The 22,975-nt window shown below is 41.5% G+C and overlaps 1 protein-coding gene across 2 annotated transcripts; it reads left to right on the plus strand.

Annotated features, from left to right (window-relative positions):
- Positions 1–668: 668 nt before the first annotated feature.
- TAF15 (TATA-box binding protein associated factor 15) lies at positions 669–21,344 on the plus strand. Of its 2 annotated transcripts, XM_085078106.1 has the most exons (16): positions 669–795; positions 4,295–4,331; positions 5,117–5,165; positions 5,350–5,440; positions 5,519–5,636; positions 8,165–8,448; positions 9,276–9,390; positions 15,914–15,948; positions 16,535–16,567; positions 17,106–17,215; positions 17,751–17,880; positions 19,136–19,225; positions 20,244–20,328; positions 20,420–20,505; positions 20,601–20,703; positions 20,985–21,344. In XM_085078106.1, exons 1-16 carry the CDS (start codon positions 786–788, stop codon positions 21,022–21,024), a joined length of 1,416 nt encoding a protein of 471 aa, XP_084934232.1. In that variant the 5' UTR covers positions 669–785; the 3' UTR covers positions 21,025–21,344. The 2 variants fall into 2 exon arrangements, with proteins under 2 accessions (XP_084934232.1, XP_084934233.1); XM_085078107.1 differs by lacking the exons at positions 669–795; positions 4,295–4,331; positions 15,914–15,948 and having other exon boundaries at positions 5,115–5,165; positions 5,350–5,636.
- Positions 21,345–22,975: the final 1,631 nt, after the last annotated feature.

Consider the following 22,975-nt stretch of genomic DNA (forward strand, 5'->3'; position numbering starts at 1 on the left):
CTTTTAAAAGAAAAAAACAGGGTAAAAAACCTCACCGTTCCCTGGATGCATGGCAGACTGTACCTAGACAGAAAGGTGCAACTGTTAGCTTCCCAACTCTGACAAGCTTGATGCGAAACAAGAAATACAACTTCTAAAAATAATCAGACTAAATAATCAACGTTGCTCTTGCTGTCTTCTCAGTTAATCACTCTTCCTCTCTGAAGCAAACCACCGTTTCATAGAAGTGGCTTCCAAGATCATGACCCCTTTCTTTAGAAAACCATTCTCCAAGTTGATATTTGGCTTTTTAGGATACTCAGAAACCCTGGCAAACCTTTGTTGTTTTTCCTTTAGGAGCAAGATTTTGAATGTTTTCTCTAACTCCATTCAGCGTCTGCCACAAATAGTGATGCACAACTGGGGTACGGAGGGAAACGGGGGGGCTGCTGGTGGAGAAACCCGGTCGTGCAACCCCCACCATTTCCCTCAGCGCACCCTGCCCGTGCCCTGCGCGTTTATTAATTAAACTCATTTAATCCTTTGCCGCGATCCCCGCTGTGCCCGCGCAGCCTCGCACCCCCTCCCCTCCGTACAACCCCCCCCGCCCGCCGTTCCTTGGCACGTCCCTTCTCACCTCTCCCCCCCCACTTCCCCACCGAGTGGTAGGCGCCGCGCGCGCTGATTGGCCGCCCGGCCCCGCAGTCCGCGCGAGCTGCGGGTGCCTCAGTGTGCGCGCGGCCGGCGCGGCGGGCGGGTCGGTCCCTGCGCTCCCTTCGCTCCCTCCGCCCCTCAGCGCCGCCGCCATGGCTTCGGGTAGGTGCCGCCAGCCCCGCCGGGCTCAGCGGGCAGCGGCGGCTCCGCTTCCCGCCGCCGGGCGCGGGCGCGGTGGGGCGCGGGAGGGCGGGCGAAGCGAGCGCCATGTGGCGCATGTGGGGAAAAGGCCGCAGCCATGTTGCGGGGGACGCGCCCGCTTTTCCCCTCACGCCCCCCCACACCCTCCGCTCGGTGAGGGGGAGGGGAGCCACGCCCCCGCCGGTGGCCCCCGTGGGCACGCCCCCTTGGCCGAGGCCACGCCCCCTCCCCGGGGAGCCCCGCTGCGCGAGCCGCTCGGGTCACGCCCCTTTGGGCGCGGGGGTGTGGCCGGGCGGGCGCGCCAGTATCGCACTGGGGGGGCGTGTGGCTGGGTCCCCTTGGGGTTTGTGCTCGGCTGCTGCGTGGGGTGTAGCCCCCCCTTTTGGGGTCTAGTACCCCCCTGCATGTGTGAATCCCCCCTTTGGGCTGTGCCACAACCGCCCCCAGTGTGAGGTGTTGACCCCGTTTGGGTTCATGTCCCCCAGTGTAAGCCCCCTGCTTTTGGGTTGTGTACCCTTCCCCCTGGTGTGAGATATAAGCTCCCCCTTTTGGGTCACGGCCCCTCCCCTGTGTGGACCCCGGCTGTGGGTTGTGTTTTCCTGCCCCCAACATCCCATCCCGGTGTGAGATGTGTACCCCCATTGGGCCGTGCCCCTCCCCATGACATGGTTTGTGTGTTCCCCCTTTGGATCGGCACCCCCTCCCTTGGTTCGTGCCCCCCCTTAGCATGGGACATGGCCTCCCCACCTTTGAGTCCCAGTACCTGCTGCCTCTGCTCTGCACTCTGCTCTTCACACACAGTGAGGGGACTTCACACCCCCTGCTATGGGCTTAACAACGCCCTGGCTGTGACTGTTTTCCAGCGGGGGCTTTAGTTGAGCATGGAGGCAGAATCCCCTGTCCCGGCTGACCTGACACAGCCCAGCTTCTCCTGGGGCCTCTGCGAGCACACAGTGCTGCTGTTCCTTCATCCCCTTGGAAGTGTGGATGATCGGGTGCCCCCGGCAGTGAAACCTTGGATAGATGTGGATACTCGTGCATCCCAGAGTGGGAGCAGGAATTCCAAGGCTGTCCGTGCTTTGTGGAGCGAGCCATGTTTTGTTATGGTCGAGCCATTTTGGCGTTGTCTCGTGCTGCATGTGTGAGTGATAGACAATACAAACAAAGCAAGGGCTGTTAAGGGAATCCTTTCATGAAAGGAGCAGTTATGCACCAGGGAAAGCAAATGTGTCCAAAGGTACTAAAATGAGTCCAAATAATGAATTTTTCTACTAAATGACTAAAGCTTGGCAGTAAACTGCACCGGCTTTTTCCCCCATCCCTCAGCTACTGACCAGTCAAGCACCTGAGTGTCTCCTGTGTTTTTAGTGATGTTCAAACAGGAGGTTCTTTTTCTTGTGAGGATACTGAGAAGCAATACTGCTTGTTTATATGAAATACTTCATATGAGAATGTCAGTTTTCAAACATACATACCAGTTCCATCTATCTTAAGAGGAATAAACCCCCTGAGCAGTGCAAGGTGATTAGGCTGCTGTGTCCCACTTCATCCACGAGAAATTTTTCCATGAACTATTTAAACATTCAAAAAAAAAATAGTCAGTGTAGGAATTTCCAGAATAAACTGTTATTTCCAAAAATCCTTACAGACTCTTGTCCCCATTGAGCCCACGAAAATAAATGGATCAGAAGTCTGTAAGAGGTCCAACAGAGGATGTAGAAAAACGTATAAATAAAGGAAATTCCTCCGATTGAATGTTTTCATATTTTACAGGCTCCTTATCTGGTTGCTTTCATTTTTTTTCCTCAAAATGTTGTGGTTTGGTGGAAGTTTGTTAGGGAGAAGCTAAGGAGATTAAATCTAGTTCTTAAATTTATAGCTATTTACCTCCTTACTCAAGAATTCTTCCTGATACAACCATTAATATTCTTTAATTAGCAGCATTAATGGTCGTAAAGAAGCACAACAATGTTTCAAAATGTGGTTACCTATTTAATAGTAATCTTTGTGATCATTTAAATTGAAACTGTGTAAAAATTTTACCTTACCCATTAAAAACAACAAACTCGAGTTGCACGTCTGCATTGGGATTTTAATTGCTTTTCAACATGAAAAAGCAATGAAATATTTGTGTATCAGTGCAAAGAGAGGAGAAATTCACATCTGAGTGAAACTGCTTTATAGGACATGAAATTAAACATAATTTCGTCCCAGCTTTTGGTAAATGTTTCTGCTACAGAGTATGAAAATTTGATACTTTGTGTTTTTGAAGAGATACTTTACCATTAAAAATGGTACTTCATGTCTGAATATCTGGGGTGATACCCCCCCCTCATCTCACATCCATCTCCTGAGGTGATGCCCTCATCAAACCTCTGGTTAAGTGTCTGTGTAACCACTGGCAGGATTGGATTTATAACCTGCTCAGGGAGGGATAATGAGCAGATTCAGCAACTTGATGAGTGTTTTGATTGGAAAATGGTTGCAGTCATTTATGACATTTACCCTGCATTGTAATTAATTCTCAGTGTCAGCGTTTTAGGCAGTTCTGGCTGTAGGGGTTGGAGAGAGAATCTGGGGGAAAGAATGAAATTGGGGATGAGAAGCTCCTGATATTTTTATTAGACCGTGGCACTGGAGTATTTATACAAATTTGAAAAGGATGGAAAAATTGTGGGACTGTTATCCAGAGTGTTTGGGTTTTGACAAGAAGGTGGGAATTTCAAGCAAACTGGGGCTCCTGCCTAGGAAATGAGATAGATGGAGGCTGTGTTGTGCAGAGGCTGGAAGGGCACAGATCAGAGTGGGCTGTGATGAACCTCTGCAGAGCTGGAGCCTGCTCCAGCCAGCCAGAATTCAGATGGATGGGAGGCTGATGGAGCAGTGTGTGTGTGTTCTGTGTGCCTGCATCTGTCACGTGCTGCTGAGCTCTCTGTTGGGTTTTTCCTTTTGCAATATGAGCAGAGGGAAGTGTCATGGCTCCTCCATCCCTGATTTTTCAGCTCACATTCTGCTTATTTCTATGCCCTTTAGCTGGGCAGAGCTTTCTTAGAGCATCCTAAAAGGGGGTTCAGCTGCACTGACCTACTTAGCTTTGCCTGATTAATTAAGCTGCTGCATTCTGCTCATTGATGATGGCACTGTACTCGATAGCCATTAGAGGGGTTGTACAGCTCCGGGTATTTGAAAAGACTCCTTGAAAACAGAATTCAGATCCTTCAAAAGGGACATTCCCACGTGGCTGGAGCTGTTTTGTGTCCCCCACACCCTGTGCTGCTGTCATGACAGTCTTAAAATGTTTTTCTTTTGTTAGTAAAGAGGAAGCTGTCACATTCTGCAGGGAAGGTAGTTGCACTACCCAGTGTACCTTTCTCCCTATTCCCAAATTTTCTCCTCTTATAGTAAGTAGAGACTAAAATGTTAATTGGAAATTCTCAATATGACTTATTTCTCTTTCTAGATTCTGGAAGTTACAGTCAGTCTGGGGGCCAGCAGAGGTATGTGTGGAAATTCTTTTTTGCTGTTACCAATTACATCTGAAAAATAAAAGAGCATTTAGTATTCCCAGCATGATGGCTGATTGTTCAGGATAGAGTATTGATATGTTTTTGGAGTTAAGGGTATGTCTTATAAAACTAGAAAAAATTCTGTATTCCTGAAGAGAAGACAATAATCAGGTGTAAATTGGAATGACATCTTGTAAGAACTTCTGAACTGTCATGAATGTAGAACAATATTTTTCATGTGACTGCCTTAAGGTGTTCACTAAGATTTTAGTCAAAGGTTATTATATTTGTTATGTGGCCCAAGGCTGCAGGGTATGTTTTAATCAGTTTTAATCAGTTTTTATGGAAGTATAAAAAGCATGGCTAATGCTGCCTGTGCTAATGAAAATCACAAGGCTCTATGCATGTAGCACTGCCTGAGTTTGGGTTTGTATCAAAGTATGATGAGTTTCAGCATGTGATTCTTCTGTCAGTTCATGAAGGATTAAAGTGACAGAATAATAAGTAAGTATAATATAAAATTACACCAAACCCAGTTTTCATGTACTTTAAATTTATGCTTGAAACACAGCAGAAATTAAAATAAGCTCTTCTGACTTCTGACAATCGACCATTAATTCATTGATGCAGTTTTAATATGCCTGGAACTGCAGAACTTGGATTAAACATTTATTTTGGAATGAAGAGAAACTTAGAGATGCCAAAAATACCTTTGCTTTCCAACCTGTACAAAGAGCACCCTAAGCATTTTTTTTAAATACATTTTTCTCTTCCAGCTACTCGTCCTATGGCAATCAGAGCAGTCAGAATTATGGACAAGGACAGGTATGTTGAAAAAAACATTGTGGCTTTCAAAGCAGATATTCCATGAGTGAAAATAATTATTCCTGGGCCAGGAGGAATTCCAGTCTCAGCTGTGCTTGATGTTTGCAGTTGTGTCTAGCCAAGGAAAACTGTAATTACATGCTGTGGAAGTTACACTTATTTGATTACATTCTTGAAATTACAGGGATATTCTGGTTATGGGCAGAGTGGAGACAATTCCTCCTATGGACAGAACTATGGAAGCTATCATGGGAACTATGGACAAAATCAATCAGGTTTGGCTAGCTTGTTACATTCATTGGCAGTATTTAAAAGGTGAATATTGACTAAAAATTTTCTTCCTCAATTTCCAGGTTATGGACAAGATTCCCAGGGATACGATGATGAATCCAATTATGAAAATCAGAATCAGAGCTCATACAACCAGCAGTCCTATGGCAGCCAGGGCCAGCAGAAAGGGTCATCTAGAGGGTAAGGAAGCAGAGTTTCCCAGTATCTATTTAAAATATTTCTAGTTGTTGTACATTAACTAGAGCTATAACAAATTTCCTGCTAACATTGCTGAGAAAAAGACAAACATTTGAAAATCTACATCCTTGAAACATTTTTAATGTCTGAAAGACAGAGGAGGTACAGGAAGAATATTTCTTTGTATAAGAAGGATGGGTGTAGTTGTTTTGAAGTCAAGCTGTATGGGGACATGCACTTTAGAAAGTCTTTGGTTGGTGGCTACAATGAAGAATGAACTTGGCAGAGTGTTTTGATTAGGAGAAAGACCTATCAAATACCTCTCCAATCACATTATTTTGTATAAACTTAGCTCTTTCGTTAACTTCAAATAAGCTCTTAGCAAGAAACTCCTAGCTGCTCTCAGATTGCAGGCTGCTTATCTGACTCAGAATGCCTTTTTCTGAAAGAGAAGGGATTCAAAAATGTCATTTAAGAAATATATTTTGTTTTTCCAGCTAAGCAGAGTTCTCCGAACATCGTGTGTATATTCTCATCAGTAACTTAAATGTGCACATGCATTCTGCACTCTAATTCTGCACTCTGTGCTATTAGAAATGTCTGGTCCTTGTGAAGTGATGTTGTATTGGATTCAGTTTCAGGAGGATTCATGATACAACTTTGAAAATATGTTGGAAATACAACCTAACTTCCCATAATGACTTAAAAGGCTGCTTAGTGCTAGAATACCTTCACTGTCTACTTTACAAGCTCTGTGCCTCCACCCCGAGGGTAGTGCTTGTGTTAGAGCTTTATTGAGGATCATGTGACCTCTTCTAAACACTCTGACTAGTACTAAACCTCATTCTTGTGTCCAAGGTCCAAGTAGTTTTATATTTTTTTGCAAGGTGATAAAGCAATCTAGACTGGAGCAAACCTGCACTTGGTTTCTGGTTTTGTAGTTCTTATTAAAACACATCTTAATATGAAAGAACAATGCCTCAATCTGCCAGCAGTAGGTTCTGTCACTCAGATATAATTTTTGCATCTCTAACAAAGGCAGGTGCATGGTTAAGTTTTATTTTGCTTTGTTTTCTGAGCATTTGTTAGAGCTGTACAAAGGTAATAATGTAGTTTTCTAATTCTGTAGATGTCCAGTAGCATAAAAACGCAGCACGTAGGTTTTCCAACAAGTTGGTTGTGATGTAGAAAGTAAAGAAAAGACCTTGAAGGGAAACTTCTCACTGTATGGTTGTAACAAATGAGGAGAAACAGAGAAATTAAATGATAGCAGCTTTGAAGAGGATGGCCACAGAATTGTAGGGGAGGAAAAGGAGGGCAGCAAATACTGGATATTCTCAGCAATGCTTCCTTTGTTGGTAAAGGTGCAAAGGCTAAAGCAGAGCTGACGTTTTTGAAGTGAAGATAATAACAAAAATCTTCACAAGCTGTTTACCACTGGGATTAACAAGGTTAAAGCTGAGATCTAGGCTAGGAGTGGGAGAGAGCAGATTAGATGGTATTTACTCAGATGGGATATTTTGGGATTGGTTAGACCCAGTGCACTGGATCTGAAAGTGCTTTGAGAAGCTGGTGGAAACTTTCTGCAGGCTATTGTATTTTTTTCCCTTTTTCTGAGATACATTCACTAGCAAGTAAGATTGCCAAAGACTGGAGAGTGACAGATTTAGTGCCTCATCTTTTGCTAAAAGGTGGAAGCAGGGGGAGGGAAGAGAATAAAGGGTGGCAGAGGTCAGAGATGCTTTTCAGTTACTCAAAAAAAAAAGACAGCTAAGGCACAACTAAGTACCTGGGGGAAAACAAAGGAATGAGTAACAGCCACTGTTCTCCCTGGATGCAATTTATTTCTCATAAATCTATATTATGCCTTGCTATGAAAGTCTAAGCCAGCTGGAACTATTCTCTCATCTATCTAGATTTTCAAAATACTTCAGTTTCTACTTCAGATGCTGAGGCAAGTGTGATGTAGGTGAGATTCCCTTGTGGTTGCTATGAAATTATTAGTCAGAGAAGATTTATGACTCCCTCTTGGAGTGTAGAGCTGCATTGTGTATCCTGGATGTGATACTGCTCAGGTTGCTGGGTTTGTGTAGATGGCCCTGAAGTGAGAAAAACCACAGGTATGTTACAGGCCACCATAACAGTTAGAAAAATTCTTGACAAATGGTAGAATGCCCAGAAGAAAAGAGGTTGCAATTCAGTGAAAGCACAATTTTGGTGTTTTGAGTTATTTTAGGCATCAAGTCTCAGCAGCTATATATAATATGAACATTGAGGCTCTGCCCTGCAGTTCTAGAGGGAAGGATTTGGTATTGAGCAGGTCTGGCACTCTCCATCAACCATTGATGTCACTGGGGAGAGGGGGGAAAGCAAATATTGTACTGGGATATGTGGAAGGAGTGATGCTCTCAAGTTCTGTATTGAGGTAACTGTGACTGGGAAATTTTAACAACGTCATGACTTTTCAGCCGTTACTTTGCTCTCTATTCTGTGAACATTTAGCTATTAATTCAAATTCTGTTTGTTTTAAGTGGAAGAGGCTCTTATGAACAAAAATCCAACTATGGTCAGCACCAAAGCTCTTATGACCAGCAGTCAAGCTATGGACAAAACCAAGACTCTTATGACCAGCAGTCAAGCTCGTATGACCAGCAGTCGGGCTATGGCCACCAGGGCTCCTATGACCAGCAGTCGGGCTATGGCCACCAGAGCTCATATGACCAAAAGTCAGGCTATAACCAGCACCAAAGCTCATATGGCCACTCTCAGCAATCCTACCAGTCTCAGAAGGGAAGCTATAGCCACAACAGCCAAGGTAAAATTCACAGGTTGAATTCAGTATTGGCTAATAAAATTGAGCAGAAACGCTGTGAAATGGTTGGGTTTCCTTCTGCAAGCAGTTGGTTTGATGAATAGAGCAACTCTTTTTCCATGTTGATATTCTTGGGGAATGTTTTATTTGTTAAGACTTCTAAAACATTATAGAAAGATTAAAAAATCTCTTGGGACCCCAAAATGGTTGCATTTAGGTATGTCAGAGGCAGCCTTGCAGGGTCTTTGTCCCTGAGTTCTGCAAATTTGAGGTGGAATTTTCTTCCTAAGCTATTTTGAAACTTCTTCCTGCGTGAGGGTGACATGTCTTGATCAGTCATGAAGAGCTTTTGCACTTCACATTCCAGCTTTATGCTGTGTAGGTGAATTGTGAGATAGAAGGAGAAGTTTAAGATGAAGCCTTTTTTTTTGCATTAACTTCACACCAGCAGCACAACCCACTCTATTTATCCTTGTTCTGTCTTCACTGATGTCTTTTGCAAGCTGGGAGGGCTGCATGGAAGTCAAATGGAAAGTATATTTTAGACAATATGTGTTTGATGTTTGGAAAATGGAGTGTAATTACAGAGTGTTTGCTACATTCTGATATACTTAGTGACCCTGGAAGCCAAGGGAGATAAAGGAGCAAAGTTTAGTTTGTTTTTTTTCCTTTGTGGCAAAGAGAATGTCAGCGAGATTTAGGAGTTGATACTTTTCAGATGTAAATGGCAGAGTTAATGAAGGCGAGGTGGGAATTACAGGGTGTGAATTCTCACTGTGCTGCAGTTTGCTCTACAATTGACTCGTGTTTGGTTTGACTCACTCTCCCAGATGATCGCCGTGAAAAGAGCAGGTATGGAGAAGATAATAGAGGATATGGCGGGTCACAGGGAGGAGGTAGAGGGGGATATGACATGGATGGAAGAGGTCATATGTCTGGATATAGGTAAGTGATCTCATTCCAGTGCCTGCACTTCCTTACCCTTGTTTCCTATTATTTAGCTGCTTTTAATTTTTGTTTATTATATGTCTGTTTCGAAGGTGGTTCAGATTTAGATTGACGAAAATGGAAGGTTTCTAAAATTAAACCTTTCTGCACTGCACAGAAATGGGTTTTGCCTAGGGGAACAGCTTTTAGGTTCACATAGATTTGAGACCAAGCATTTGATTGTTGTGGCACAGAGCTGCATTTTATTTGCATGAGTTGCAATACAAAAACTGCCCCAGCCCATCCCTTGTTTTCTGTGACAAGAAAACCAACAGCCAGTGATTGAGAAAAATTTATAAAATTCATAGCTAAGGCAGCTCACATTTTAACAGGGAAGGATTTTGACCTTGCAATAATAGAAACAGTTTGATAGTCACATTACTTTTTCTATGCTGCTTTTTTTTTAGTTTTAAACTTCTATTAAAATACACAGTTTTTATTACTGATTTGGTTGTCAGTCTAAACACGTCTATTTTGGGTAGATCTGAAATACCAACAATGCTGTCACCACTTTCCCTATTGCCTTAGGCCCTGGACTGTCAAGAAAATTTATGCACATATTTAATTCTGTGCTTGGCAGATAATTTCATGCAGAGGTCTGCGATTGGGACCTTGGCTTTAAAGCCTATTGAATTAAACATTTGACATATTATTTATTAATAACTCTCCCAACTGGCTCCCCTTTGTGTCCCTCTGAGTGGCTGGGGGTGCAGAGGGCTCACTGATGCAGGGCAAGAATGTTGAAGCTTCCAGAGACCTTTGAGGTGTTGCTTGTCAGCACCACTTACCCTTCAAAAGGCTGCAAAGCTCTGGGTTATTCCTAAACTCCAGATGAAAAACTATAATTATACAGTGTTTTCTGTTGGATGGAACTTATCTAATTTAAATAAAATAATCCAGTACTTGGTTACTTTTAAAGGTGCTTGGTTTTAAACCATATTTAAAATGTCTCATTCTGAGATGCTCCCAAATTGTACTTAATGGATTGTTTATAATGATGTAGGAGGATCTTACCTCTTCTAATTAGGTGTGGTAGCACAATTAGAAAAGCATATTAGTGTTATTTTATGTTTTCTGGGGTCTTATATAATATAAACTTAATGCATATTTTTCTACCATAATTCTTGTAATGAATGCAAATTTAAATTCTCTAAATAAACATTAATGTATATAACATAAATTCTATAATATATTGTTCCTCACATAATATAAACTTAACAACCAAAATAATTTCTAAGTTAATTTCAATTTTTTAGTTAAAGCAGAATTTTTCTTTTTTAATTAGATTTTCTTTGTGGATGAGGATTTACCATATTCCTGTGATAAAAACTGTTTTTCAAAATGTTAATAGTCGAGCCCTTTCCAATAAGAGGAATGAATGTGAGCTTAAAAAACCATACTGCTAATAGATTTTGTTACTTTGGAACAAACTCAGGTCTTTGCAAGATAAAGTAAAATATTTTAATGTCTGTGAAAATAAAGCCTCTTGCTGTATTTTTCCAAAATGGAAGAAAACTTTTGCTCACACATCCATGTAGATCATAGTGCTTCAGTGCACTGGGAAACCAAAAGAAGGGAAGGAGGGAAAGTGAATAAAGAAGTGGAAGAAAATACAGTGAAGTGGGAAGGCATTTATTAGGAATTCTGTCTGCTTCTGTTAAGTAATGTTGGCTTGAACGGTATTTTTGTGGAAATTTTCTGCAACTACAATGTCATACATCTTTATTCAGTGTTTTTTGCATAATTATGACAGAGGATTCTGCTTCTGACATACTTGTTTTACCAGACATGCTTTTTAGAAAAGTCTAAAAGGTTAAATTAAATAACACACTCTATAATGAAGGGGAAAATAACTGGTAATAAGGTAAGAAATCATGTTTAGTCCTGTGAAAATGTGGGGTTTAAGGGTACAGGTTTTTTGGGGGGGTTTATATTATTGGGTTTTATTTATTTATTTGTTTGTTTGTTTATTTGGGGGAAAGTATGAGTAGGAATATCAAGCTTCAGTAATCACCATTTTCAGTTGTTCTGATCACATTTTAATGCTGAACATTAAATTGTGAAAATTCCGTAGCCATCAGGAAATCATCTAAAAGTCTTATCTGCACAGATACTTCAATAGTGCTGTAATCACAGAATCCCAGAATAGTTTGGGTTGGGAGGGACCTTAAAAATCATCTTGTTCCACCCCCTGCCATGGGCTGGGACACCTTCCACTAGACCAGGGTGCTCAGAGCTCCATCCAGCCTGGCCTTGGGCACTTCCAGGGATGGAGTAATAATAATGTAGGCTTTGACTTTTGTAGTGGTTAGAAAATAACATCTAAGTAAGTTATATCAGGGCAAAAAAAAATTGCTCCTTGACTTGACAAACAAATTAATATCAAATGTAAGACCACAGTGAATGAATGTCTTGTTCTTAGCTAATAATGAAAGTTCTTCCTTGACTGACATTTAGACACAGGGAGAACTTGATGCACCTTTAGAGGTGAATTTTTATTCTGATAACTAGAAGGACTTGGACAGGTACTGTACTGAATGCTTTCAACACTCATTTTTCTTTTGTGCCTGTGCAAAGTCACCCAGCACTGAGAAGAAAATATCTTTTGTGAAATTCCTGTTCAGATTTCTTAGCTGGTATTATTCCAATAGAGAACACACGTTTTCTCATGTGGCAGAAGTTCACATTTTAGTTTTAATAACTTAGAGTTTCAGAATTATCCTTGAGATGTTTTTTTTAAATAATCTTGAATTGCATCCTAGGGGATTTTAATAGAATTTTCCCACCCTTTTGTTTTGAAGCTTGAAAAATTTATGATCTAACGAATTTTTATTCTGACTAAGAAGTGAAATATTTCCTTTTTATCCATAGTAGAAGAGTGTCATCTTTTGGTCAGAAAGCAGGTACACCAGGTCTTGAGAATGCAAAATTTTACTCTAAGTTATTCACCCAAGTTTTTTGTTAGAGTCCTCAACTATAAAATACGGAATTAATTGTTATTCTGATTGTGTCTGAATTGTTTTGGTTAAGTCTCTAAGTGGGAAACACAGGAGCCAACAAAGCAGGTGAGAGAAGCTCTGCTTTTGGCTCTGCTCATACAGACTGTGTTGGTGGAACTCGAGAGATGCACTTTAAAAAGGATTTACCATTGTGTTAGGATTTGTCATAGAAATCCTGACTTTGCTCAGCACAGATTATTTTTTAACTCTTGTGCAGATTTATGTTGATCTATTTTAAACAAAAGCTACCTATGCAGCCTGATTGTTGTATCAGCTATTAGGAGTGGGAATTAGTGTGATAGAAAGAAAACTACAGCTTAGTGCAAATGTTTCTACAACAGTGTGGTTTGTGTTCAGAATTAATATTTTGACTTGTAACAGATATGTTTGAGCTTAGCCTTCTAGAGACTTTGGAAAAATGTGAACAGAGGCAATAAATATAAGCAAGGGGAAAAAACCCATCTGTCAGTGACTGCTGCTGCACTAAATATTCCTTTCTTGTTTGTAAAATACACTCTTGGGTGTTATGGACACACTTGGTGAGACAGATACATGTTGGAGGCTGAAATTTGGTCCCTGAATTCTTAGTGTTGCTTCTGCTGGTATCTGATGACTTTGTAAAACTGCATTTTGTGGATGTTCCCCATATACCTGTGCCTTTAATTTAAAGAGTTCTTCCCAGCTGGATTAAGCAATATCCAGATGAAGTCCAGTTACAGTCGAGTAGGTGATGATAAATCTGTGACTGAATATAGGAGAAAAGAACATCCAAACATCTCTTTCTTAGCAGCAAATTCACACCCTGTCAGTGATGCCTTGTCACATTCTGGCTGCCTGCAGTTCAGTCTTTTATTTATTATCTTAGTTGGTGGCACTGCTGGATTTGAACTGCCTGTTCATGTTTCTAACAGAGGGTATTAGGACTCCCAAATCCATCTGGTCACCCATCTCTGAGGTCTGTGTGCAGCCTGGTAAAGCAATGGGCTGGGAAATGCTGCAGTTTGTATTTTCCCCCTGTTTTATGGCAATAATGTGGGAACTGATTCAGTTGCTGAGTCGAATTTTGGGTCTCAGTGAGGCGTAAATCCGAAACTGTGGCATCAGCTGCTTGCAATTTCTGTGTTTCGCTTGCTGCAGGATATCTACCTCATTCCAGGGAATCTTGGGTAGCTTTGCCCAGCATTCACAGCAAGGTAACAAACTGCAGCTTTATAAGTCACATACAAAATGCCACTTAAAAATGTAGGAAGGCATAAATCCTTCACTGAAAGTATCTGGCAGTGACTTGGTGCAGATTTTTGTTGGGTTGGGCATGTGAGACGAAGCAGAGGATAACATGCTGAAGCATACTTGGGCAAAAATGTATTTCTGTAGACATTAATTAAAAAACTAATTTAAAATTATTGATGGATCTCGTTAGCGCAGGGTGCAGAACTTCTGTATCGCAGAATTAGAAATTAGGCATTGGAATGTGACTTCCTTTATATTTTGAAAATGCAACTCTCACTTCTCAGGATCATGAGAGAAAATACAAACATTTTCACCCCAGCATCCTACAAAACCCTCACTTCCAGTAAAATCCTGGATGTGTTTACAGAAACTTACTTTGTGTATGTTTTTAGGTTGTTGGGTTTTTTTAACAGCCATATACTTCCACAGCAGAAAACATATTTGTTCTGGATACTGCTATCCTGATGAATTGGAACATAATCTAGTGTTGGAAACTTTTACAACATTTCCATGGTTGATATTTTTCACTTTTGTTATTTCTGAGTTAAAATCTCAGAAGATCAGCTTCCTAATAAAAATTGTTGTGTCATAATGAAGGTTTTCTTTTTTAGCTGAAGTGAGTTGGAGGTGGCAGAAAGGTATTTACAGTAAATTTTATCATCACCATTGTGTTTTTAATCATCAGTCCTTGAAAACAGACAGCTTTGAGTAAAGATGAGCACTGATGTTGCATATTAAATCCTTAATGAGCAGAGTGAATTAATGAATAAATGACACTGCAATTTAGCCTTCAGATATTTTCTGTGGAACAGCAACGAAATCTGCAGCAACACTTTAAGAAAAGTCCCAGTAAAAGTGATACCTGTCATGCCAAACATCTAATATTCACATGTACTGTCCCAGAATGTCAGTCACCCTCCAAAGAGTGTCTCTTAATCTAGGTTTGATAATAATGTGTTGAAACCTTATTTGTTCCTCACTTTGGGCTGATTTTCTCTCATAAATGTTAAGTACCAGCAGCTTCCATTCATGGCTTTGCATTTGCTGTAGCAGATGGACAGAGTGCCAAAGAAATTACTCCCTGATTTTACTTCATTGCCTTTTGCTGTGTCCTTGTGTGCACTGTTTGGACTCTGATGTGTGAGCAGTCAGATGGAATTAACACCTGCAGTGATTTCTAGTCCTAAAGTGCTTTGATCAAGAGGCACAATAGCTCCAGAGGCTGGAGATACTTCTCTGCATCAGGGTTTGAGCTCACAATGCCTTTATCTTGGTGAGAAATCTCTTGGGATTAGGTGATCCTGCCTAATTTTCAGGTGGCAGCTGTGTCCCCCACACAAAGGGGAACAAGCAGGCAGTTGAACATGGCAGCATGAGATAGTTCTGACATTTGGTTATTGACTTGCTAAAAAAATCCAGTGGTTGTATTTTTCCCAAAGGCTTTGAGTATTGATTATCTTGTGTTCATAACATGGATGCAATTACAAATGCTGTTGTTAAAAATCCTTCCAGTACAAACTTTTCCAGTGAAAAGAGTGAGGGTTTATTTTCATGCACAGAATTGGAGGCATAACAACCTGTTTTAAATCCCCTTCTAACCTTTGAAAATTGATGTGTGTATTCTCTTAACTTGGTCTACATTTTGTGCCACAGGTTTCAGAATGAATGAAATAAAACTTCACGGCCTCTGCTTTTGAAGCTCACATACACACACCTTCTCTGTAATGCCAAGTGCTGTAGTACAGTAGGTCCCCACAGACCCTTGCTCAGAGAATGGCTCATTCTGTTAATTTATCCCCTGTATTATCAAAGCATAACAATGGAGATTAATTTTAGCTCTTTTGACTACTAGGAAAGTACTAAAGTACTAATTATTCCAAAGTAGCAATTACATCTACAATTAAAGCCCACGTTAACCTTCATGAAAATAATGCTTTTGTTTAAACCCCAGTTTTGAGTAGCTGTTATTTTGGCTGATGGGATGGGAGAAAGTATTGAACCAACCACATGTGTATGGGTTAGTTTAATATATTCCTTAGGGCTTCTCTTCTCCAGTGCAGCACCCTGAGAGATTTTTTTTTCTTTGTAATTTAATCTTTGAACATGAATGGGTAGTGAGGAGAATGTAGAGATGGTGCTTTAGCTGCCAGACAGTAATTCTCAACTTGTCATCAGTTAACTGTAGATTGAGCCTTGGGCTCAGCACGTAGAGACTTAAGGAAGAAATCATTTCTTCAATTTTTCCTCTGCAGTGGTGGTGACCGTGGTGGCTTCAAAAATTACGGTGGTAAGTGCCGAGTATCCAAAAATGTTTCAGTGGAAATTCTTTATAAATCTAAAAGCCACCAATATCTTGTTACTATCTAGTAGAAGCATTATAGAGTTTTGGTGAGGCTGGTGTGTTCACGAGTTTTAATAGCCAAACTTGTAGCAATAAACTGGGTTTCTACTTTGTCAAATTGCATGAAAGAATTTGTGGAGACAGTGACGTTCACCGGATTGTTTTTTTTCTTTTATTTTTTAAAATTTTTGTTACAAATGCTTCTTAGAAAGGTACTAGGGGTAGAAAAAAAAAAGTGGAAAACTGCTTGGTGATGTGACAACCAGCATTTGCAAGCAAACACCAGCACAGCATCAGTGTGGCAACTGCCACATGCTGCAAGTTAAAGAACACGTTAACGTCCTACAGACACCTTCTGTTGAACGTTTAAATCTAAATATTCTCTAAATCTCTGGTTAATGTCTTAGATCTTAGATGCATTACATACATTCTTTATATATTTTCTTGTTGCTAAAAAAGTCACTTGAATGTGTTGTGCTAAAAATAGTCTTTTTTCTTTCTTTTTTTTTTTCTTGTCAAACCCATTTCATAGGTCAGAGGGATTATGGACCGAGATCAGATGCTGGTAAGGAAACAAGCAGTGAGTGGGAGTGGATTGTAGCTCTTAGGTCACTGCTTTTAAAATGTTTGTCTGGAAAGATGGATGTGGCTGCAATTCCCATGGCTCAGAAGAAACCTAGCTAAAGCATGCCTTACTTGAAAGAAATGCATTTAATTAAAGCACATGTGAATTTTTAGTTGTTAATGCAGCAAGTAAGAATTTCCTGAATTCCAAGCTTTGAATGTGCTTGAGCCAAGCAGCTGCTTTCACTGCCATCATACTTCTGCTAAGCCTCTGTTACTTAAAACATACTCAGCTCTGGTGGGTTGGGATGCCCAGCTGCATGGAGAAGTTGGGTGTGAGGCAGACAGCTGGTCACTTGTCCAGTGTACTCAGTTGATGGTGTTAACCACAAAATTAAGCTCCCTGCTCCTCTTCTATTTCACACAAAATACCTCTGGGATTGAGGAGTCTGCTACTGGGCAGCGCAGATCTGAACTTCAAAAATTGCTGCTGTTGCTCCCACAAAAACACATGGTAAATGTATCTTAATTTCCCACAGATTCAGAGTCTGACAACTCTGATAACAACACCATCTTCGTGCAAGGACTCGGAGAGGATGTTTCAACAGATCAAGTGGCAGACTATTTCAAACAGATTGGTATCATAAAGGTATGTGAAATGAGAAATCATGGGTCAGAAGGAGGAGAACTGGTGGAGCTGGTGTACTGGAGATGCACTGGTATCATTCAAGGCAGAGTTCTCTCTGCCTCCCCAGCAGTTGTAGATAATATTTTATCTGGGCTCCCAGCTGACAGCTCATTTGTAAGCTGGCAGCCCTAGCACCTTTCTCCTAGTGACATTTAGATTGCTTTGTGTCTCTTCTTTAGTCTTTACAACCCTGACACTCTAATCCATTGTGCCACCCTCATAGTGCAGCACATGTGCCTCTGTTCTGTGGCTGCTGCTTCTGTTTCTGCAATTCTAAATTTGGATTTTGTGCACTTGACCTCATTTCTTTTTTGTTTAAACTGGGCCCATCTTTATTTCATGGAGAACAGCCAGTCAGTATCCTTCAGTCAAATCCCTCTGTTTCTGCAGGCCTGCTCCAAGAGAATATTCTCACTAAAGATACTTAGTGTTACAGTTTATGCTCTGAACTGACTCAGTATTTCTGCTATGCCAAGTGTACAACCTTTCTTTTCAGACCAACAAAAAGACTGGCAAACCCATGATAAATCTCTACACAGACAAGGACACTGGCAAGCCAAAGGGAGAAGCCACGGTATCTTTTGATGACCCTCCTTCTGCTAAAGCAGCAATTGACTGGTTTGATGGTGGGTGAGAGTTACCTGTTCTTCTGGCTATTTATGAATCTAGCAGGCAGTGGAAAAAGCAAATTAGAGCCTCATTGAGGACCTCATGCTGCTACTTATGTGGTTTTTGGCTTGGGGTTTGTTTTGTTGGGGTTTTGGGATTTTTTTTCTTGAGCAAATACCTGTATTTCATGGCTTCTTTTGTGTGCTGGATTTCTCTATCATTTCATTAAACAGCAGCTACTGATTTAGACCAAAAAAGTGCAACAAAACGCATTTTTTGTGTGTTTGCTGCTGTACCTCAGTCATCCCTCCACAAGGTACAAGAGGTGGTGTTTGTGTCACTTCTTGTTTAGACCAACAGAGCTGTAATCTGTGTTAGCAGCTGGAGAGATTCCCTACAGTGTTGCATTGATATTTTTAGTGTTGTGGGAGCATTTTTAGAGTTTGGAATGGTTATGGCAATCTTGTGCTGAGTGCTCTGTGTATATACAATGAAGAACAATGTTTTAAAATCACAGGTTTATCCCAGAATTACATTGATGTAAAACTCTTCAGACTGCAGGAAATACAGTGACATTCTTGTAATAATGAACTTGAGGGGGTGAGGGAAAAGTCCCTGCTCTTGTCACCTTGTGTATTCACAGAATTTTAGTGATATTGCTTAGAAACAAAAGGACATACTCTGTATCTGGTGCAGCTTAAAAAAGAATTGGCATGGCATGCTTGTCTGATGTTTGTATTTGCTAATAAAATGCAAATTTACTTTTGTTTAAGAGGGTAAGGCAAATATGACTATATTAGGCACATGTGCAGTGCTGTTTGTCTGTGATAAACATTGTATCTATGAAGAATCCAGTATTTGGAAACCATGAACTTTATATAAGTACATTACTTGGGAGTTAAATTTTGGGCTGGCTATTTATTGAGTGGTACAAAAGCCTTGCTGCCTTGGTGGAATTACAGACAGCTCAAACATCCAAACTACTTCCCCATCAGCATGGCCAAAAATCTTTTAAACATTCTTATGTCTTTAAATTGCAATTTACAGATCTCATTTAAGCTAAAATATCTGTGGGTTCATGGAGAGTTTAGCAAATACCTCAGTGTTTCTGTCTCACCTTTGGACTAGTGCTTTCAAAACCAAGAGATTTACTGCAGCCTGCCTGTGTCTCAAGAGTTTTGTGTTCAGTCTGTGTGTGCAAATCACTTCTGCTCTGCTGGGCTTGCTGCTGTGTTGTTGGGAGCTCTACTGATCCCTTTTCTCCTCCCACAGGAAAAGAATTCAATGGCAATGTTATCAAAGTTTCTTTTGCAACCAGGAGACCTGAATTCATGAGAGGAGGTGGAGGTGGCGGGCGTCGAGGTGGGACAAAAACTTGTTTTTGCATGGTTAAAAGCTTTTTCACTATGAGTGATTTATTAAAGAGAAGTTGACTTTGAAGCAGTGATTCATCAAATATATGAGCCTTTGTGATTCTGCCAGGAAAGGGAGTAATAAGGATTGAACCCAGTTAAGTAAACCGATATCTGTAATCTCTTCTGCACAGCACAGAATTTATGCTTTCCTCTAAAAATGGCAAATCTCCAGATCTTGTCTCAGCCTATCTTTTAAAGAGATAGTGCAGGAGTGATGTTGAGCTGTACCAGCCCCACATATATAGGTGGGAATTCCCAGTGAGTATTTGCTTGGTGCAGCAAAGCCTTGAGATACTCTGTTTCTAGCTGGTATTAAGCAGGGTACATTATTCAGCTGCTGCTGACTTCAAGGAGGAGTTAGATGTCTGATTCCTTTAATTCAGGACACATCAATCTCCCTGATTCTCTGCTTGTACAGTTTTGTCACTAATCCAGTGGGTATTCATTACCATTTTCCAGGAATCATGCTTTGGGTGGTGACTGTCAACAAATTCTAGTTCTGAAATCAGGCAGTTCTGTAGGCTGATAAAAAATGATTCTTCAACAACTTCCCTTGGTATAAAAGTTCTTAATTTTGTGATGCAGGAAGTAAGAATGTTGTCCCTGTGTCTGTGTCAGAGGCATCCTGGGATAAATCCAGACAGACTCTTTTTATTGTTAAGTTTTTGTTCTGTGACTAAGTCTGGCCATATGTGACTGATCTTGTACCTTGTTAAATCTTTCTGAAATTTTATTAATGCATGTAGGGAGTTTATATTTACCCAGGGGCAATCCAAGCAGATCAAGTTTCCCTTTACTGCTGAAAAAGAATTTTTAATAAATAGTGGGAATATATTTGCATTAAACACTCCTTCCACCTGAAAAGTCTGTCTGTCACTTGGGTTTTGAAGGCAGTTACAATCCTTGATACAAGTTTCTCATGTGCAGGTCCCAGACCTTTATTCTGATTATAATTTTGTCTGCAGGTTCACGAGGTGGCTATGGAAGAGGTGGGGGCTTCCAGGGTAGAAGTGGGGAACCCAAAAATGGTGATTGGGTTTGTCCTAACCCGTAAGTGTCATTTTAATTGGGCAGGGGTGTTTCATGTGTGCTCTCCCGAGTTTCTTCACAGCTCAGTCTGGGGAATCTTTGTCTGTTCCAGGTCCTGTGGCAACATGAACTTCGCTCGCAGGAATTCCTGCAACCAGTGTGGGGAACCCAGACCAGAAGATTCACGCCCATCAGGAGGTCTGTAAAAACAGCTACACCCCTTAAGTGTTACAACTGTTCATGTCATTACATCTTTCTGAAAATTCTGATGTATTTTTGTATTTTTCCCCCAGACTTCCGTGGGCGAGGCGGCTACGGAGGAGAGCGGGGCTACCGAGGGCGTGGTGGCCGAGGAGGGGACCGGGGAGGTGGCTATGGGGGCAAAATGGGAGGAAGGTAAGAGGAGCCTTTGCCCCTGTTTGGCTGTGGGATTGATAGGGACTGTGGGAAAAGGGTTGTTTATGTGTGTGTGCAAGCCATGAAAATATTAACTACTGATAGGAGCTTCCGGAGCAAATCACTCAGTCTGGCTGTTGAGTTTTGTGAATGTTTTTAGATGAGGCTCTCTGTAAACACTGAGCAGCACACAGACGTCAGCCTAGAGATGTTTGACTGAAGGGACTATTTGTTATTTGCTTCATTTTTTATTTGCTTATAACCTTTCCTTTCCCTTCCAGAAATGATTTCAGAAATGATCAACGCAACAGACCATACTGAAGACCACTGTGAATGTTTTGTTTGTCTTCTTGATGCGTTTGATAGTGAAATTGCCTGCAGCTTCACCCATGGCCTCTTTCGATAGTGGAATTGAGTGAAACTAGATTTTTATTTTGGTGGGAGGGACTGGGGTGGTTTGGGAGGATTTTTTTTTAAGCAAGACATTGAAATTTAATCTTAATTTCCACATTCTCCTCTTTTCTTCCCCCCCATACCTTTTCAACAGGCCCTAAGAAGGAAAAGGATAAACTGTAAAATATTGCCAAAATATGAAGTGTTTTGTAATACAACAATAAATGCTGATTGTTTTATTTGTGAAATCCTACTGTTTCACAATAACTTGAGTTGCATGCATTTCCTTACATATTCCCAGTGTTCTTGTGGTATGGCTTAAGCAGTAAATAGGAACTTGCTTGGGATGGCTCAGCTTTGACCTGAGCTCTGTGTGTTGACAAAATATGCAGTCAGGTCAGTGATGAGCCTTGTTGCTATCCATATCCTCCATCCCAGACTTGCAGACTTGTCCCTTGTTCCTTTCCTGTTTCCCACCAGTGGTGCCTGCAATCCTGCTACACCTGTTTTGGTGTGCCCTGCACCCTGCCAAGTGGCAGAACAGCTCAAAACCCAAGGTGGGATGGCTTCAAAAGAGTAGGGATTTGCTACATATTGCTGTACTTGCTGTTTTTGGAATGTGGGTGATGGAAACGAGTGTGTGCAGCTGCTTCATCTCGGAGGTCAGATGAAGGTGAGGTTCAGTAGGTGCATTGTGAGTATTTGGGATTCAGCTCCAAGAAAACAAAGGAGGTTAATTATCCCTCCTCACATGGGTCTCTGCATGCTGCAGAGGTGAGGGATCTGAGAAGGTGGCACTGCCCCAGTCAGCTCATGCAACAGAGTTCAAAATCAGCATTACCTGGGGTTGTAAATGGGGTAACTGTGCTGGGCCTTTTGCAGGTTTCTCCTGGAAAGCATCTGCTGTGGTAGGAAAGGCATTTATCATGGATTGTGCACAGCTTGTTCCTCTTAAAACAGTGGAATTTGAGGTGTATAGGTACTAGTGACAGTATAATGTTCAGTGTATGGCATGTGAGGTTTCAGAAAGGCAAATAGTTGTTTTGCTAGCCTAGAAATGTTTGAGGCTGATGATTGTGAAGCTGTTACTGTTTACAGGGAAGAGGCTAGAGGGTGCTCTTGCCCGCTGCTCTGCTGGCAGATGCAGGAGTGGTGCCAGCTGGATGGGATGGAAGAAAAGCAGGAATCAGCAGCTGAAAACAGCCTTGGTGTCCCTGCTGAGGTTTGTTCTCCAGCAGAGCTGACACCTTGCATTGCCCAAACAGCTCCTGGGGATGCACCTGGAGCCCTCAGAGCTGAGCAGAGAGTTGGGAATGGCTGAGCTGAGCAAAACCCAGGGCCAGTGCAGCATCAGCCCTCTGGTCCCTCCAGTTCCCTGGTGAAACTCTGGCTTTTTCCCTCCTGGAGAAGTTGAAACAGCTGGTGCTTCCAATGCTGGGACCAACAGTTGTAGCTGCCTTTAACGCTGCCTCAGCTCCCAACCCTGCTTTTTCCCCCAGGCTAAGAACACTTTTCAAACAGTCTCTGCCCAGGATTACCAAGCAGACAAGTCTTCAAGTGAGCCACAAAACTGCTGTAGCTGTCACCACCTCAGCTTTTCCAACCTGGCAACCATGCCAAGCACTTGTGTTGTTTTTGCACTGGGGCAAAACACAAGCTGAGTTCTTGCATGGTTTTTAAGACATCTTCAGCAGCTGTTTGGTTTTTCAGAAATTCAGCAGGAGGGAGAAACTGCTGCCTTGATGGGTTGTTTTGCTTGCCTTTGGTGCAGCAAGAGTTAAATGAGCTCGAGAGGCTTGGGAAGAGGTTCTGTAAAAAGTACAAACCCAGATGATGGTTTAACTATGTCATTGCCCTCCAACCACTTCTGCCAAATCCT

The sequence above is a fragment of the Lichenostomus cassidix genome, chromosome 19, assembly GCF_008360975.1.
Source record: "Lichenostomus cassidix isolate B80296 chromosome 19, HeHo_3.0, whole genome shotgun sequence".
In the NCBI taxonomy this organism is placed as follows: domain Eukaryota; kingdom Metazoa; phylum Chordata; class Aves; order Passeriformes; family Meliphagidae; genus Lichenostomus; species Lichenostomus cassidix.

What these genes read in the sequence shown, in the direction of transcription:
- TAF15 (XM_085078106.1), top strand. An exon ending in GGTCATATGTCTGGATATAG is followed by an intron (nt 9,391 to 15,913) that starts GTAAGTGATCTC and finishes TTTCCTCTGCAG; the next exon opens with TGGTGGTGACCGTGGTGGCT. An exon ending in TGGCTTCAAAAATTACGGTG is followed by an intron (nt 15,949 to 16,534) that starts GTAAGTGCCGAG and finishes CCCATTTCATAG; the next exon opens with GTCAGAGGGATTATGGACCG.